The sequence below is a fragment of the Martes martes genome (assembly GCF_963455335.1).
Source record: "Martes martes genome assembly, chromosome: 6".
Lineage (NCBI taxonomy): Eukaryota > Metazoa > Chordata > Mammalia > Carnivora > Mustelidae > Martes > Martes martes.
The window spans coordinates 136829518-136846608 of NC_137893.1; the positions used below are offsets into that span (position 1 = coordinate 136829518).

Sequence of the window (17091 nt, forward strand, 5' to 3'; positions counted from 1 at the left end):
CCAGCCACCACATTCAAAAAGCCAACTGCAGGGGCGCCTGGGTGGCTCAGTTGGTTAAGCGACTGCCTTCGGCTCAGGTCATGGTCCCGGAGTCCCGGGATCGAGTCCCACATCTGCTCCCAGCTCCATGGGAAGTTTCCTTCTCCCTCTGACCTTCTCCCCTCTCATGTTCTCTCTCAACTCTCTCACTCTCAAATAAATAAATAAAATCTTTAAAAAAAAAAAAAAAGCCAACTGCAATAGCAACTCTAACGTTTTTCTTCACGTTTGAAAATATTCAGGGGATTTTTTTTTTTTTTTTTTTAGAATGATCAGCAGTATTTTTTGGTTAGAACAGACTTGAAGGGCGTTCCCTTTGTTATGGCGGATGGACGGAATCTGTCACCATGACTAACTGTTCACGGGAAAGATTTCACGTGACCTCTTTCAAAATGGTCCACCTACCACTCATCATCAAATCTGTCGTTCCCTGCACCCTACAGTCATGAAAACGTGTATCCTTACAGGTTTGGTGGCTTTGGGGTTGTCAGGGCAGAAGGTGGGGATGGAGGTGGGGGTGGGGAGGGAGAGTTGGCCTTCTAGCTTGCGGTGAATTTTCTCAAAACCATCTGTATCTCTGAAATCCCTGTTGTCATTTGCTCCTTACACAGATCCTGCCCAGGGGATGTGTTGCAGAACAAAACATTTCTTAACATTATCTGTAAAATGAATCCTTTTAAAAAGCAGCTAGTTAAAAAAAAAAAAAAAAAAAAAACCTGCACTAAGGCCGTATTTACAATGCTTTTAACACCAGTTTCATATATTTCTACTTTGGGAAAGTACAGCCTTAAAAAAAATAATGAAATGATGGTATCCTAGAACATTGGCCTTTAAAATGGAAAAGAATCTGAACAATATGGTAACAAGGATTTGGAACTTTAAAAAAATGCCCTTCCCTCCAGAGTGAATGAAGGTCTAGGAAATCAGCTGGTTGGTGGCAACCAAGTTGGTGGCAAGTTATGTACAGATTAAATTCCCTCCAAACTTGCAAGGAGATTACTTCCCTAGGCCTGTTTTCCATGCAAGTCTCTCTGAGTTGGAAGGGGACGCCTGTGGTTGAAGGAAGCAGGATACAAAGGATGAAGGATGAGACAGGAACAAGGACTACTTACTGAGTTCTTACCACATAACACCTACCCAGTGAAGAAAAAGGGGCTTGTGGATCAAAGCCTACCCAGTTAATGAGACAGGACTGGGAGCAAAACTGGTGCCCCTCTTGGACTCCAAGCGTGTGCGATCTGTGGCACCCAGAACGTAGTTCAAGGGCACACACCCTCCGTAAATGCAAGCTGTGGCCCACCTGAGAGTTCAGGCCCACCAGAAAGTACTTAAAGTAAACCCCCAGTCTACTGGATACAAGTCATTTATATAAAACCCAGACGCACCCCCACATTTTGGGGCAACATCCGGGTCCACTCATCTCTGCGAAAGCACATTCCTTTTTAGGAAACCGATGAAACTAAAATTGAAAGCCATCATCACTGATGTGAACCTAAAGTGAAAACCCAACATGCCCTTGAAGATGTTTTGTGAGTTTCGCAAGGCCGATTAAACACGTTTATTCTCACTGCTGTACTGAAAAGTGTCATTACTAAGCCATGGTCACTAATTTCTAAATTTTGAAATAAGTGAAAGAATTCTAATACCTTCGCATTACTGATTTTTTTTTTAATTCAAAAATTTTAATTGGCCATCCAGTTTCCTAAAAAAGCCCACTCGATCACTCATTACAACCAAGGCAGTGGTCTGCTGTTTCTCGGCATCATACGGCCACACGATGCCACCTGAAACCCTACGTCCCCACAGGCGTGGTGAGCGTGTGGCTGATGGGGTGGAGGGAGATTAAAGGAAAAAACTCATGCATCCCACGTTCAGACGTGCCCGTGATCCAGTTGTACCACTATGGAAAAATGCTGCTTGCTCATTTTTATAATTAGCAGTCACGAGAGCTGAAGCGATCAGAGCTCTGAGAGAAGCAAGACGGTCTTCCTACGCCCCAGCATCCCACCCCAGAGTGTGGACAGCTCTGTGGGGTGCTGATATAATATAAAGGGTATGGACAGACTTGGAAGTCCGAGAGACACTGGTCTGGTGCCACATTGCCACTTCCTGGCTCTGCAGCTGCTGGTGAATTAATCTCCCCAGTCCGATTTTCCTTGCTGGTAACAAGGACAGCACGCCTCCTCAAACAGTCATTAGGAGAATTCTCTTGAGTTAATTTAGACTATGGTTTTTAAGCACAGTACCTGGTACACAGTAAATGCTAAATAAATGTTACCGTTACCTAAGTAACCCAATCACCATAACTTAGTGTTTATCTTGAAGATGGTGAGAAGTCTTAATCATAACTGTATTTTAGGGGGAAAAAAAAGCAATGACAGTAACATAAGTGGTTACAGACAGGAAGACTAATGAGCGGGCTGTCACTGGAACTGAGGCTGCACACGACCGAGCTGGAAAGGACCAGTGAGGACAGAAAGGCAAAAACAAATTCAAGAAATACGGGCTGGCCTGGACTAGGAACTGAGCGGTGATGGTAGGACGGGGGAAAGGGATTATGACGACTCCCACGTTTGTGGAATGCGTAGATCTGTAGATAGCGGTGCCTTATTGAGACAAGAAAAGGTCAAGTGTGGCTGTGGAGTATAATTTGGGGCAGGCGTCTGTTGAGATGTCCAAGTTAGGCTGTCCAGATGGCAGCTGATTCTGCGGGTAGAAGAGAGACCCGAACTGAAGACAGTAATTTGATCGTGGTCCCCACATGGGGGGGGGGGGGTGGATGGGGGGGGGTGGATGAGCCAAGGAGATGCAGAACTGGAGGAGGCGATAGTCAAGAGAATACCAACATTCAAGCGCCTGTGAAGGAAACGAAGGATTCTAGTATTGTAGAAGTCAAGAATGGACAGCTTCAAGAAGTCAGGTAAATAGGGATTTATTTGTCAATGGACTTGGTTCCCTAAAAACTAAGGAAAAAAAATACAAATTAAATATTCAAAGTACATCATAGATTGTGTCTAACAGAGACACACAATAACTGTCTTCACGTTATACAATGTTTATTCAGTTTTCTTTCTCTACCAATATTTTGACTTTAGTGTGCCAAGCATCTTGTCCATTCATTTGAATAAATGAATCTTTTTAAAAGTTTGCTTATAGGGTAAATATTGTTTGAACTTTCCTTGAGTCGGTCCAATATTTATTTTATAACTTTACGGGATGCCTTGTTTTTAAAACCATGTAAAAGCACAGAATATTGGTATCAAGCGATAAATTCTCATCTGAGTTCATCCTTGAGAGCTATGTATTATCGGCTTCTACTTTCTCCTCCTCTAAGAAGTAATGTGCTGCTTACTATGACAGTAATGCACTTCTCCGCCATCAGTGTAACGAGAAGAATTCATCGTGAACAAAACATGCCATGGGACTTCCAGAGAGAAAGGAAAGCATTGCTCACTTTGGGGGAGAATATTCTTCTCTGAAATCCAGGATCAAACCTCTCCCGTAGCTAACGACTGAATGTCCTCTGAAACACTGACAGTGCCAAGTTTCTGAGCCAGAACGAAGACCAGAGATGGCAGAACGCAGATGGGAAGCGAGACCACAGAGAGACGGGGCCAACAGAGCCACGCTAGAGCGCACCGCCCTGGAGGAGCGGGTGTGGGAGAGGAGGAGCACTCCCTTTCTTGTTGCTGCCTTTGCCCTGATTTTCCTGGCCACTGACCACAGAGCGAGCAGGTAGGACAGGCTGCTAAGCAGGTCTCTGCCTGTCCCATCTCTAGAATCCACCAACAGTGTCAGAGGAGCAAAGCAGAGGGTCGCACCATGTTTCAGCCATGCTCACCTAAGAGTACAGCAACCGGTTGCCTACTTTTGAAAGTATCCTAGAAAAAAGAGTAACGAACGAGGAGACGTAACAAATTCCAAAACGGTATCAGGCCATGTAAGATGTAAATTACGATCCCGAATTTAACAAGCTAATTCTAGAACACTGACAGTTATTACATGCTCTGTAAATGACTATGCAGAAGCTATAACCAATCTATCTTCAGAAAGAGGATAATCTTTTTTTTTTTTTTTGTAAACCCAGGATAATCATAATTATGTTTGCCTGAATTTCAGTAAACCTTTCTCAAGGTTGCTATATTTTTAAGTCTTGACCACTTTCAAATGCAAATATATATTTTAAGTTTTTACTGTCTCTGTCAAAACAAACATCTTGATGAGCATACAGAACTACATTTACACAACTGGGAGAAAAAGTTCGGGAAAAGAGTACTGTAAACCAATCAGAGAAATACTATTTTTAAAGCAGCAAGACAGAACATGAGTTTTTAATGTTGATGGCAAACAGATACTCGTTGTTCAAAATAAAGCTTGAAGAACTTAAATATCAGTCCTGAACTATATTTACTGTCAACCCGAGGATCTAATAGCCTGTGAAAATATTCTAGCTACATCTGTTCTCGTGACTATGTATAAAGTCTGAAACTGTCAAGATTTATTCTCTGACACTTCAGAACAGGAATCTGTTGGATCCCTTGCCAACTCATAAGCTTAGGTTTCATTTTGAAAGATGTAAGATCTGATTACAAATTCATGAACCCCATAAATTCACAGCCTCCTAGCAAGAGGTCACTGGCTTAGCAGGTGTGATTACTATAGCGTAATAAATACAATAATTTACTATCAGTTAACCACCTGGAAACCACCTAAAACTAGCATCTAATAGGGAAGGAGGAAGTAAAATGTAGAAAAACGGAGAGACAGGTTTGGGCCTTTTTTCATCTTCCATGTGTCCACTTAATATTTTGAACTTAGAGAGTAGTTTCAATAACTGGTTTTAGTGTCCTTGTCTGCTAATGCTAACTCCCGTATCAGTTCTGAGTTGCTTTTGATTGACTGGTTATCTCCATGTTTGCTGAGTAATCTTTAATCAGATGCTACACATCGTGATTTACCTTTTGGGTGCTAGATATTCAGGTCCTCCTCCTACAAATATTCTTGAGCTCTGTTTTGGGAGTTCATTTCCTTGGAAACAATCTGGTCCTTTTGATGACTGCTTTCATGATTTGTTAAACAGGTCTGGAGCAGGACTCGTCTGGGGGCTAATTATACCCCCTACCGAGAGAACACTTTCCTGAGTGCTCTTCCCCGCGTCCCATGAATTACAACATTTTCCAGGCGGACTTTTGAGAACAGGCACAGCGTAAGCAACAGCAACGGTTAGCTTTGCCTTTCCCCCGCTCCCGCCTCTGGGAGTCTCCTCACGTGCATTAGGAACACGCTGCTGGATATTCAAGGGGAACCCTTAGCGGATTTCCGGGATCCTCTCTGTGCAGCTCTCTCCTCTCTGGCACTGTGTCCTATAAACCCTGGCTGCCTCGGACTCCCGGACTCCCAGCTCTGTTTCTTCGACTCAGAATGTGCCAGGCTCTTCCTGGGCCCCCCGCCTTGCTCTATAGCCTGGAAACTCTCTCAAGGCAGAATGAAGGGGCAAGAGGAGGTCTCACTGCACCTGCTTCCTGTCCATCAAGGATCACTTCTCTTCTTTGTCTCATGTCCAGGGTCTTAAAAAGCATTGTTTTGTCTGGTTTTTGGCTGTATCAGGTGGGAAAGTAAATCTGGTCCCTAATACTCCATCTTGGGTAGATACATCCACGCCCTTTTTGTCAGAGCACTGTCTGAGGGAACGTCCTCCTGATCCACTTTCCATCCCAAACCACACTCTGCTGCAAAACCTCAGAAACTGGTTGTCCACCTTCTGCCCAACTCCTCTGGATGAGGTACTTCGGACCTTCTCCTCTGGTTCCAGAACCATCTTCACCCTGTAGAATGCCACCGGTTTCCTCTGTTCCATTCGCAGCAAAGCCAGGCCTGTGTGCTACATTCCTGCCGAGCCTCCCGCCACCACCATCCCCAACTTTCAGATATGGGAAGTACAGCTCAGACCTGAGGCCCATTCCTTTTCTAGATTAGTTGGGACGGTCATTTCTGGAAGCTCAGGAGCTTGGCAGATTATTCTCTAGAACATAAACTGGTCAACTTCTACTAAAGGTATGTCGTACCATCTCAAATAAATCTCTTACACTCAGCTTCGAAGATTTCTGAAACTTCGTCTACAGTCTACGTGTTACCAAATAACACAGAGAGAGAGCACAGTTCCTTAGCATTAGCCGTGACACAGAAAGCAAAAGGAGTAACTTTCTCAAGATATGCGTGATCCCTAGACTTCAACAGAAGCAGTGACCCTCCCCCACCCGACCCAACAAGAGTTTCTAAGAGATAACAACCCAGTTCCAAAGTCTGAACCAGTGAAAAATGTTTTAGTGTGCCGCTGAGCAGATTTCAAGGCCAAGAGAAGACTGTGAAAATTATGAGTCATTTATAATTAAGTGGAATCACTAAAATCACTGTCTTCTTCAAGATGTAGCTATTTTCAGAGAAATTCTGACAGTATGCTGCATGCTGAAGAAAACAAAGGATCCCAAAATTTGGAAATAAGAAATATTTTAATAAAGTTATACACTTATGTATGGGTTTAAGGGTAATTATTGTGAAAGAATCTTAGTAAGCATGCTGAGGAACATAATGGTGGAAAGATGAAAAATTCAGAAGGCTGGGATTCTCCACTTCTCCATTCTCTCACAGTGCTCATGATTCATGATTTTTGTTTAAGATTTTATCTATTTATTTGACAGAGAGAGAGAGCACAAGCAGGGGGAGCAGCAGGCTCCCCACTGAGCAGGGAGCCCGATGTGGGGCTCGATCCCAGGACCCTGGGATCATGACCTGAGCCATGGCAGATGCTTCACCAACTGGTGGTGGTTCACCAACCACCCAGGCGCCCCATGGCTCAGGTTTTTTGTCCCTCCTCTTTCTTCTGCGTGTAACTGTGTAATGCTAGATCCTTACACGGCTGCCCTCCCATTCAGGTCCTGGTTCTCGTGGACCTTCTCAGAAGTCCCTTCCCCGCTCACCCTGATGACAGCAGCTTCCCCCACCACCTTACCATGAGAACATTATCCTATTTTCTTCAAATCCTACATAATCACCAGAAATTATACTTTATTACAGGGGCACCTGAGTGGCACAGCTAAACATCCAACTCTTGGTTTGGCTCAGGTCGTGCTCTCAGGGTCATGAGGTCGGGCTCTTCGCCCAGTGTGAACTCTGCTTGGAATCCTCTCTCTCCCTCTGCCCCCTACTCGTTCTCTCTAAAATAAGTGAATAAATCTTAAAAAAGAAAGAAAAGAAATTATCCTTTGTTACACATTTGTAACCCCCCTCTTCCACCGAATACCATGACTACTTCCAAATCTCAGGTCCATTCTTCCAGTAGGGATAGACAAACATGTGAATGGTTTGAAGTTCTTTATTTTGGCTCATGAACAAAATACTGACTCTTGTCAACAACCTTCAAATAAAAAAAGAAAAGAAAAACAAAATATCAACTCTTCTTATCTGATGAGAAGTATTTATTTCCTACTGCCAGGAATCCATGAGTTTGGCGTGTACGGCTAACGCATCTTCTGAATTATCTGACATCTCAGGCACAAAATCAAGAGTCAGATGCTTGGTGCATCAAGTGGGGCTCAGTTCATGAAGCGTCTGCCTTCAGCTCAGGTCATGATCTCAGGGTCCTGGGATCCAGTCCTAAGTTGGGCTCCCTGCTCAGCGGGGTGTCTGCCTCTGCGGCTCCCTCTTCCCCTCCTTCCTACTTGTTTTCTCTCAAATAAATAAATAAATAAATACACACATAAATCTTAAGGGGGGAAAAAAAGGTCGGACACTTAACCAACCAAGCCATCTTGGCGCCCCAGCGTGCAGACGTTTTAAACACACACACACACACACACACACCATCTAACCAATCTGTTGTTACCACATATTATCTTCCTTAGAGCAAGAAAAGTCATCAGTTCAGATTATGGGGCATCTTGTTAAAAAGGAAGGAGGTTTATTTTTAAGAATCTCTTCCCTGTGGAATCAAATAATAAGAAGTTTAATCTGGGGAACCAGTATTTGAAAATTTTTCAGATGGTGTTATACAGAAAATACCAAGTCACGGCATTTTAACATGTATTACACACAGACTGGTTTGGAAGCAAGCAAGCGGTGAGGGGCTGGGTCGAACAAATTTCTTTACTATAGGAATTCCCAGCACTCTGAAGGCACTGACATGTCCTACAAAACTCCATGAGGCTAATAATAGGACGGAGTGCTTCTGGAACTTATGTGATCATGGAAGGTTTTGTCAGTGGCAATCTTCTCAGTCTAGAGTGTTTTTATTTTTATAAAAGATTTTATTCATTTATTATTTATTTATCAGAGAGACAGACAGAGAGAGAGTACACAAGCAGGGAGTGGCAGGCAGAGGCAGAGAGAGAAGCAGGCTCTCTGCCGTGCAAGGAGCCCAAAGCAGGACTCGATCCCAGGACTCTGGGATCAAGACCCGAGCCGAAGGCAGCAGCTTAACCGACTGAGCCACCCAGGCGTCACTCTAGAGTGTTTTTAAATTCAGTATCTGTATTTATCAAAATGACACATGTACATTCCTTCAGTCAACTAGTGCCCACAGGCTTAACCATGAGGAGGATCAGCGTTCCCTGCCCCAGATCTCTCCACCTTCCTGTCCTGCTTTTCACAAGAAACTACATTCCATTCTTTTGGCTATTTCTGGTATTTACTTCCATTTTTTCTAAACAATATGCCAACATCGATACTCATTTTTTTCTATTTTAAATATTACATATTGATCCCCTGCTGTGGAATCCCTCCCTCATAGTCTGCAAGTTTCTCCATCTTTCCAGTAAGTTATATCAGAATTGTAGCCTAACTCCACATTAGCTATTACAGAGTTCTATAAATACTGTTTGTAATGGAGTCATACGGTGTTTTATTTCTCTTCTTGTAAAACTGTGTTCTCCCTTAGTGTTAACAGTTGACTTGTTTGGCCAGTTTTACCTATCGCTAAAGACTTGCCATCAGAGCTTATAAAACTCTCAATACGATCAAGCTTATCAGAAAACCCATTAGTTTCATTTTTTTCCCTTGGAAACATTGCTCTTGGAATCCTCCAGAAGGTCTTCCTTCTCCAGTCTGGATGGCTCACCGGCCCTCTTCAAATTTCTCTTTGCCATCCCGCTAAGCATTCCCGTTGTTTCTCTTCCGCACTGGATGGATCCTCACTGCAATTCGTGTCTCTTCTGTGTCGGTGCTTCCCTCTCCCTGGTTTACTCCCTTGTCGGTGGAGCATATCCTCCCACGGATTCCTGATATGGTGTGGTGTGCGCATGAACAAAATCCGAGCCCCTGTATGGCTGGAAAAGACCATTTCCTCCCACTTGATGAAAATGTTGCTCAGCAAATGTAAAGTGAAAATCATTCTCCAGCTCTAGAACCATTCTCAAGTTCCTTTTGATTCCTGATCCTTAATATGAAGATTTTTCTGAAGACTCTTATGACCTCTATTTCTAGTGTAGTGAAATTTATTAAAAAATGCATTGACAAGAAAAAAAAATGCATTGACAATGGACTTTTCCCACTCATTTTTGTCAGGTACTTGGTGGGCCCTTTCAAACTTATTCATATCATTCAGTTCTGAACAGTTACCTTGTATTAGTTCTTTAATACATTTGCCTTTCTTCCCCTTTCTTTCTGAAGCTTCTAGTCGATATGGGACTCAGGAATGAATTCTGTAATTTTCTCAACATTCTTAGCTTTTCTTATCTTTGTGCTTTCTTACATAGAGGCCAAACCTGATCTCCCAATGCTTCACCTGAAGTTTACTACTTCTGCTGTCATGTTGTATTTCTGAGAGCTCTTTCTTGTCTCTTACTATTCCTTTTCTGTAGCATCCTGTTCATGTCTCATAAATGCAAAATGGTCCTTTAGAAGGTGGCCTCGTATACCTGAGGCTATTAATTATGATTTCTGTTTGTAAGTTTCCTTCTGTTCCCCTCATAGTCTCTCATTTGTCTGGATGCTTTTTAAAATTATTATTAGTTTGTTTATTTTCTATTTATTTTGGCCCCTTTCACTCTTAAAGCTTTCCTCCACTGGATATTACTCCCCAGCTGCCCCTTCCTATTTAAGAATGAAGCACCACAAACCTGATTAGAAGTCACATACACCAGTGTGGAGCTCAGCATGGGGGGGGTGCTATGAAGCAGACCCCGCTCTTTCACCAGAGCACTCCCCCAAAGGTCCACATGGGCAGGTCTTTTCTTTTGGGTGTCTCAATTTCTCAGATGAGCCCTCCAATAATCTGCACAGGGGGTGTAAGTCTGGCTGGCAGACTTCTGCAAGCCAGTGAGGACAGAGGCCGAAATAGCCCTACTGTGTGATATGCAGACTCTCACTGAACCTCTCTGTTTTCAATATTCAGTTAACCATTAAACAACACAGGTCTGAATGGCATGGGTCCACGTATCCAGATTTTTCTTTGATAAATACAGTACAATACTATAAATGTATTTTCCCCTACGATTTGCTTAGTAATATTTTTTCTGTAGCTTATTGTAAGATTATAGCATACAGTACATGAAATATACAAAGTATGTGTTGATCAACTGTTTACGTTATTGGTAAAGCTTAGTGAACAAGTTGGTAACCAACAGAGCCAGGGCTTGGGTCTTTTGAGTTTAAAGACACACTCTTTCTACTACATAATTCTATCTCTTAAAAGACAAGTACTGTGTCATTTCAATTTCGTGAAACATATTAAGACCCATTCAGTATATTTTGACTTTCACTTAAATTACAGGCAGTGCTACTCTCCAAATACTAAAATTAATTTTCATTTTATAACATATAAATTATAATGCATTAATTAAAATACATTTAAGTCACTGGATGAAAGTGAAGAAAAGATATAAAACCTCATAGTTCCAAATCTTGTTACTTTTTTCTATCTAATCAGGTTATAAAAACCTGAAATTTAATTTTACCTACTAAAGTACCAGATACCCTTTTTCAAATAATCAATATTAACGCATATGGAATAGAAAAGCCACGATATTCATACGATTCCTGTGTTCAACTAGCAGAACAACATAACTGGTACAAATACGGAATACCTCTCAGTCCAGCTGTACATGTTCTCATACAAGTCAGCCAGGGCGAGCCAAGTGACACAGCATTCACCCCATGCTGAGCACTATTCTTAGCACGTTACCAACCGAATCCTTAACATAACCCTGTAAGGTCCTGTATTATCTCCATTTTACAGATGAGGAAACCATGTAACTTCTAGGGTTCACAAGACTTATATACATGCTGCCCGATTTCCTGCAAAAGTTTCCTTTCAAAATTCTAAGCCTTCCTATTATGCTCCTTGAAACCTACTGTATTATAAATAAACTTCCTTACATGATTAACACTTTGACAACAGACTATTTCCCTACTTTTTCATTTAAAATTACAGGCAAGCCAAACCATCTCTAAATCGACCATCTCGAACTCTGGTATCTCGGGTTGTTCTCTCCTCTTCTGGAGAGAAAGTTCTTCATCTCTCATGCCCCATGATTGAGTCTGAAAGCCCCTGGGTCCCAGCGCTCACCCACTCATTCAAAAGTCCTATCTGTGAAAAGGACTCCATTCTTAAGGCTGCAACATACCCTCCTGTAATCTCTGTAGGCAAATGCAATTTACAGAAAGCACCTCCAGAAAAATTCATATACTTATAAACTTCTCCAAGCAATTTTATCCACAGCCCCCGTGGGGCTCCTTTCGAAGCTCTTTCATGTACAGCCTGCCCACTACCCCATCTCACCCCCACCTGACTGTCTCTTAAAAGGACTCTCCCTGAACTGCCCGTGACAGAATTGCCTGGAAGGCTTGTCTACAGCAAAACCATTGGAATTGACTTGGGAATTGGGGCTGTCCAATGATGGAGCCCAGGAGTTTGCATTTGAAACACTGCCCAGGTGATTCATCTGGCTCATTAACATCTAAGACCCAGCCATAGAAACACATGCACCTGACCAAAAATTTCAGAATACTCAGTTTCATCTCCGCCCCATCCCTTGGCTTTATTCTAGAAAACTATGATGTCAGTGTGATCATCTACAATACCTACATAGTAGCTTCGCTTTTTTTTTTTTTTTAACCTCCTGTATGCCAGTAATCAGTACTTCCTGTCCATGTCAACAACCCATTCCTCCTTTACCACTACACCCTGGATCCAGAACAACTCAATTTGCCAATAATCTTAAAACCCACAGGGTACTCTGCCCAGCTGATCTTTCTTCCTCTCCCTCCAAATCTGTTCTTAGCCCCAAGACCGACTCCAATCCCACAACTTCTGCTTTCTTGCACCTATCACAGACACACCCCACCCCCCAGCTCTACTCCCAGCTCTGTGCAGGGCAGACCCCAGACCATCTCAGCACTCTTATCAGCTACCAGGGACCCCCCGAGCCTGCCCAAGGTGGCACTGTATGAACTGGGATGCTACTTGGTCCCACAAGCTGTCACCCTCAGGATTCTCTTCTGCATCGAGTTCCTATCAGCCCTATGACAATGGCCATGAGTATAACTAATACTTACAGAGCTGACTGGGCCTGATAGCTCTTACCCCATCTAATGCTCACAACTCTAGGAAGTGGGTACAGTATCATCCTCACTATCTGCCAGAGACACTGAGCCTAAGAGAGATCAAGTAATTGCATAAAGCCTCACAACCAGCATGTGACAAAGCTGAGCTTCAAACCCCACAAGCCTCTTTCCCCAGCCTGGGCTCAGGTTCCTTTTCTTCCTGCTCTAATAATAAAGGAGGAGAAAGGAAAGAAAAGGGAAAAAGCGGCTCAGGGTACGCCACTTGGGAGAAAATAAGGCCAGGGCTCCCGCAGAATTTCTGGGAGAGCTCTGCCTGTTGCTCTGCTCCCCTCCACCTTTGATCCCAGCCTCGTCTCCATAAAATGGCAACACACAGTGGTACCAAACTACTATGTATATCAAGGTCATATTCTGGAAAGCTTACAAATGAGTTTTACATGTTGCAACCTTTGTCTTTTACTGGCCCAAACTTATAAAGAAGATCATGTAAATGAATACAGCTGACCAATTTTTCAAACTCACCTCTTATTTTTCTTGTAATTTTCCAGTTGTTGGGACTGCATATGTTTGTATCTTTCCAATTCACACTGTCCACATAAATCCTCCAGATTCAGCAGGTGGTTTTCGACTTCCTCAAAGCTAGCCTCTAAATGAGCTGGAAGTGCAGAAAGTCCAAAAAAAATAGAAACAAATGTAAAAAGTCAGAATCTTCGATCACAGAGGGAAAAAAAGCATGTCCAAAAGTTACAAAGTTTAAAATGTTGAAACTGTCTTGCATTTATTTAATATTCTTCATTAAGCTTTCTTTTTTTTTTTAATTTTATTTATTTATTAGAGAGACAGAGATCACAACTAGTCGGAGAGGCAGGCAGAGAGAGAGGAAGTGAAGCAGGCTCCCCACTGAGCAGAGAGCCCAGTGAGGGTCTCAATCCCAGGACCCAGAGATCATGACCTGAGCTGAAGGTAGAGGCTTCAACCCGCTAAGCCACCCAGACGCCCCTTTATTAAGCTTTCTTGAAGCAAAATAAAATATACTGACCATCTTTAAAATGTACCTCAAATTATCTTCACTTTATTTTTATATTTCAAGCATTTGCAAGATGTAATTTTCCAAAATACTTTAAATATTCTATTAACCAGGGTGATGAGGAAACAGAGCATCGTGATTCATCTAATGAGATATCCTAATGATCCCATAAACCACTTGTGAATAATCAATTTTCAAAGGAGAATATAGCAAATTATAATTAACACAAATTATACCAAACATAATTTAAAATTTGAGATTCCAAGTGACTTGAGCAGAGCATTTGTTTTGCCCTGGCAAATGGTCCACAGCAATCTTCACAAGTCGCTGCCGAGCTGTACAGACTGGGTAAGCCCAGGGCACCGGGTGGTGGGGAAAAGCCTCAGCTCGGCCCACCAGACCACTGAGGTGTCTACTGTGCCTCTAGGCCACAGAGCGTGGCAGCTTTACTGGAACATGGAGGTCATGTTCTAGTAAAAGCCTTCATTTAAAAGATCCAAGACCAAAGCCTGCAGAAATTAATTCAGCGCTTTGCCCAAGGTCACCTGGCGACTGAAGGGCAACTGGGAATCAAAACTGAGTCCCTCCTGCGCTACGACAATTTCTGAACTGATCGGGTGCTCGGTGAACGAGGACTTCCTAGTTGTAGAAGTGAGGGCTGGTTGTTTCAACAGGAGAGAAGTTTTAGAGGCCGAAGATTTTAAAGAACTCCAACAGCACTGTGCGCCCATTTGCCAAACACCCCGTGTGCCAGACATAGAGATGAGAAAGACAGTCCTTGTACCAAAGAGCTGAAAGCAGGAGAGACCTATTTCAACGACACCACGTCCTGGCAGAGTGAGGCATGCAGTGCTCGGGAAACTCAGAGTGGCGTCTAACACAGAGGAGGGAGGTGAGGGGAAGGTCCAGCAAGAGAACGACCCTCGAATCTGGAAGTCACAGCCACCCAGTGGGGAAGGGACGGGGCAGCAGAGAAGGAGCAAGCTAGCTGTGTAGACTTCCAGTCCCACTTTCACATAAACAGCTAAATAAAATTACGGCGCATCTAATTCCTTCACGTATCCACTGGATTTCCACAGGACCTCCCAAAGCAGCTTTTGTAGCATCGGGATTAGACGCCAACTCCACAAATTTCAACTTGCAGTTTTACGGTTATTAAGATGCAAATTTTGGCCTGTTTGTAACCTCTGATCCAAAGATCTAAATATCCAGGCTACCTATCCAACCTCCCTCTTCTGTTTGGTAGAACTTAGGGCTTAAAGACATGGATTTGGGGGAAAATAAAATTTTCCTGAAAAGTGAAAGTGTGATGACAGTTTAGTACTCCTTTTCAAAGTACTTCAGGTACTCCCAGATATTGACAGGTCACCGTAAGCCTGTGCGAGGGCTGCAAAGGGCTGACGGTCACACAGTTCATAGCAGTTTTGAATCTATCTTCCTGGGCCACAAAAGACTTACTATATGTGAGACGTGATCATGGAAAGCCTAACCCAAAACCATATGCAAAATCTAAATTTCAGTCCACGAGGAATTAAATCCAAGTTTTTTAATAATGACCTGAATGATACATAGAGAGTTTGTGTGCGGGAAAACTGGCAAAATGATGTTATTGTATTCACTGCTGTTTACATTATTTTGTTGTTGTTGTTATTACATTAAGTGGAAAAACGAGTAGGCGCCTCAGTCTCGGAGCTAGGACTACTGGCCCTGAAGAAGCAGTATTCAGCTCATTCTGTTATAACTAGCTTGACGGGGTCTTAAATGGCGATCATAGCTAATAGGATTATTTAAAAGGCTATTTCACTTTGATTAGTGATAAGAACTAGAATAATTAAATTTAATATGAAATCCATTTAACTCTAAGCTACTTGGTTCCTGCAGTATCATGCATGTTAAGTTGTTATCCTTAGCATACCGGGGACTGGCCAGGAGGCGGGCTTTGAAGCACTCTTGGAAACCAGCTCTGCCCCTTATAATGATGTGAGACATCTCATCAGTGAAAAAAGGGCTAACAGTTCACATCCTGCAAAGCTGTCAAAAGGGTCCAATGGGGCCCAGTATATAAACATTGTATACATATATATAAATACAAATATAATATAAATATAAATATAAATACAAATATAAATTTGTATAAATTATAAATACAAAGTGTACCTAACTTAGCACTTGACAGTAATTTATAATTGACTACTAAAAATGCAAAGAAAGGGGCGCTTGGGTGGCTCTGGGTTAAAGCCTCTGCCTTCAGCTCAGGTCATGATCTCAGGGTCCTGAGATGGAGCCCCACATGGGGCTCTCTGCTCAGCGGGGAGCCTGCTTCCTTTTCTCTTTTTCTGCCTGCCTCTCTGCCTACTTGTGATCTCTGTCTGTCAAATAAATAAATAAAATCTTAAAAAAAAAAATGCAGAGAAAGGGGCGCTTGGGTGGCTCAGTGGGTTAAAGCCTCTGCCTTCGGCTCAGGTCATGATCTCAGGGTCCTGGGATCGAGCCCCACATCGGGCTCTCTGCTCAGCAGGAAGCCTACTTCCCCCTCTCTCTCTGCCTGCCTCTCTGCCTACTTGTGATCTCTGCCTGTCAAATAAATAAATAAAATCTTAAAAAAAATGCAGAGAAAAAAATGTATAAAAAATAGCTGAGTTCCATGAAAGTCATTTATTTATTTTTTAAAAGATTTCATTTGAGAGAGAGTGAGTCCACACGCACACTCATGCAAGCAAAGGGAAGGGAGGACAGCAGACAGGGAGGCAGAGGGAGAGAATCTCAGGCAGACTCCCCACTGAGCACGAAGCCTGACACAGGGCTCGATCACATGAACCTGGGATCAGGACTTAAGCCAAGACCAAGAGTTGGATGCTCAACTGACTGAGCCCCTCATACAAAAGTCATTTGAAACTAATACTTCTGCAGACCAGAAATGATCATGTTGTGAACACCTATGGATCTAACAGACCAAAATATCGAGAATTTCATTTTTTCTAGGAAACTGACATGCCTATAAATTATACTCAAAACTATGTTGTTAGACTTAAGATCTCTTGTAAGTGAGAGGAATTAAATTTCAAATGATTTTGCTGAAAAGAAAGTAAGTAATGGAATCAATACTTGTTCTGTATTTGAAGACATACACACATGTATTTATGTTTTTAATTTTTACTGGGACAGGTGGCAGTTTGTATTTAGAGTCTAGCTCTGTTGTGATAGAGAACTAATGAGGCCAGGAATTTGAATGAAATGCCTTGATACCTATGCAGGCCAGTTCATTTCTCATGGAGAGAAACAGTCTTCTAGATACATACTAAACTTGCCACCCTGGTTCACTCTTGTGTTAATAAAATGGCAACCAAGTGGAACATGGGACTGGTTTAGTACCAGCCTGGAACTACTACTAAGAAACAAACAGTACATGCTTCGGAACTGACTGACAGCATCATGTTCTTGTGTTTCGGAATGGCAAATCTAGATCT

At 42.6% G+C, this 17091-nt stretch overlaps 1 protein-coding gene across 2 annotated transcripts in view; it reads right to left on the reverse strand.

The window, feature by feature from the left end:
• The window catches only part of DTNBP1 (dystrobrevin binding protein 1), a 129929-nt gene that overhangs the window by 66926 nt on the left and 45912 nt on the right, over window positions 1-17091 (reverse strand). For both annotated transcript variants that reach the window (XM_080807295.1, XM_080807294.1), the window contains exon 6: window positions 13120-13252. In XM_080807295.1, the coding sequence (XP_080663421.1) occupies window positions 13120-13252 (133 nt within the window). The remainder of the gene's footprint in view (window positions 1-13119; window positions 13253-17091) is intronic.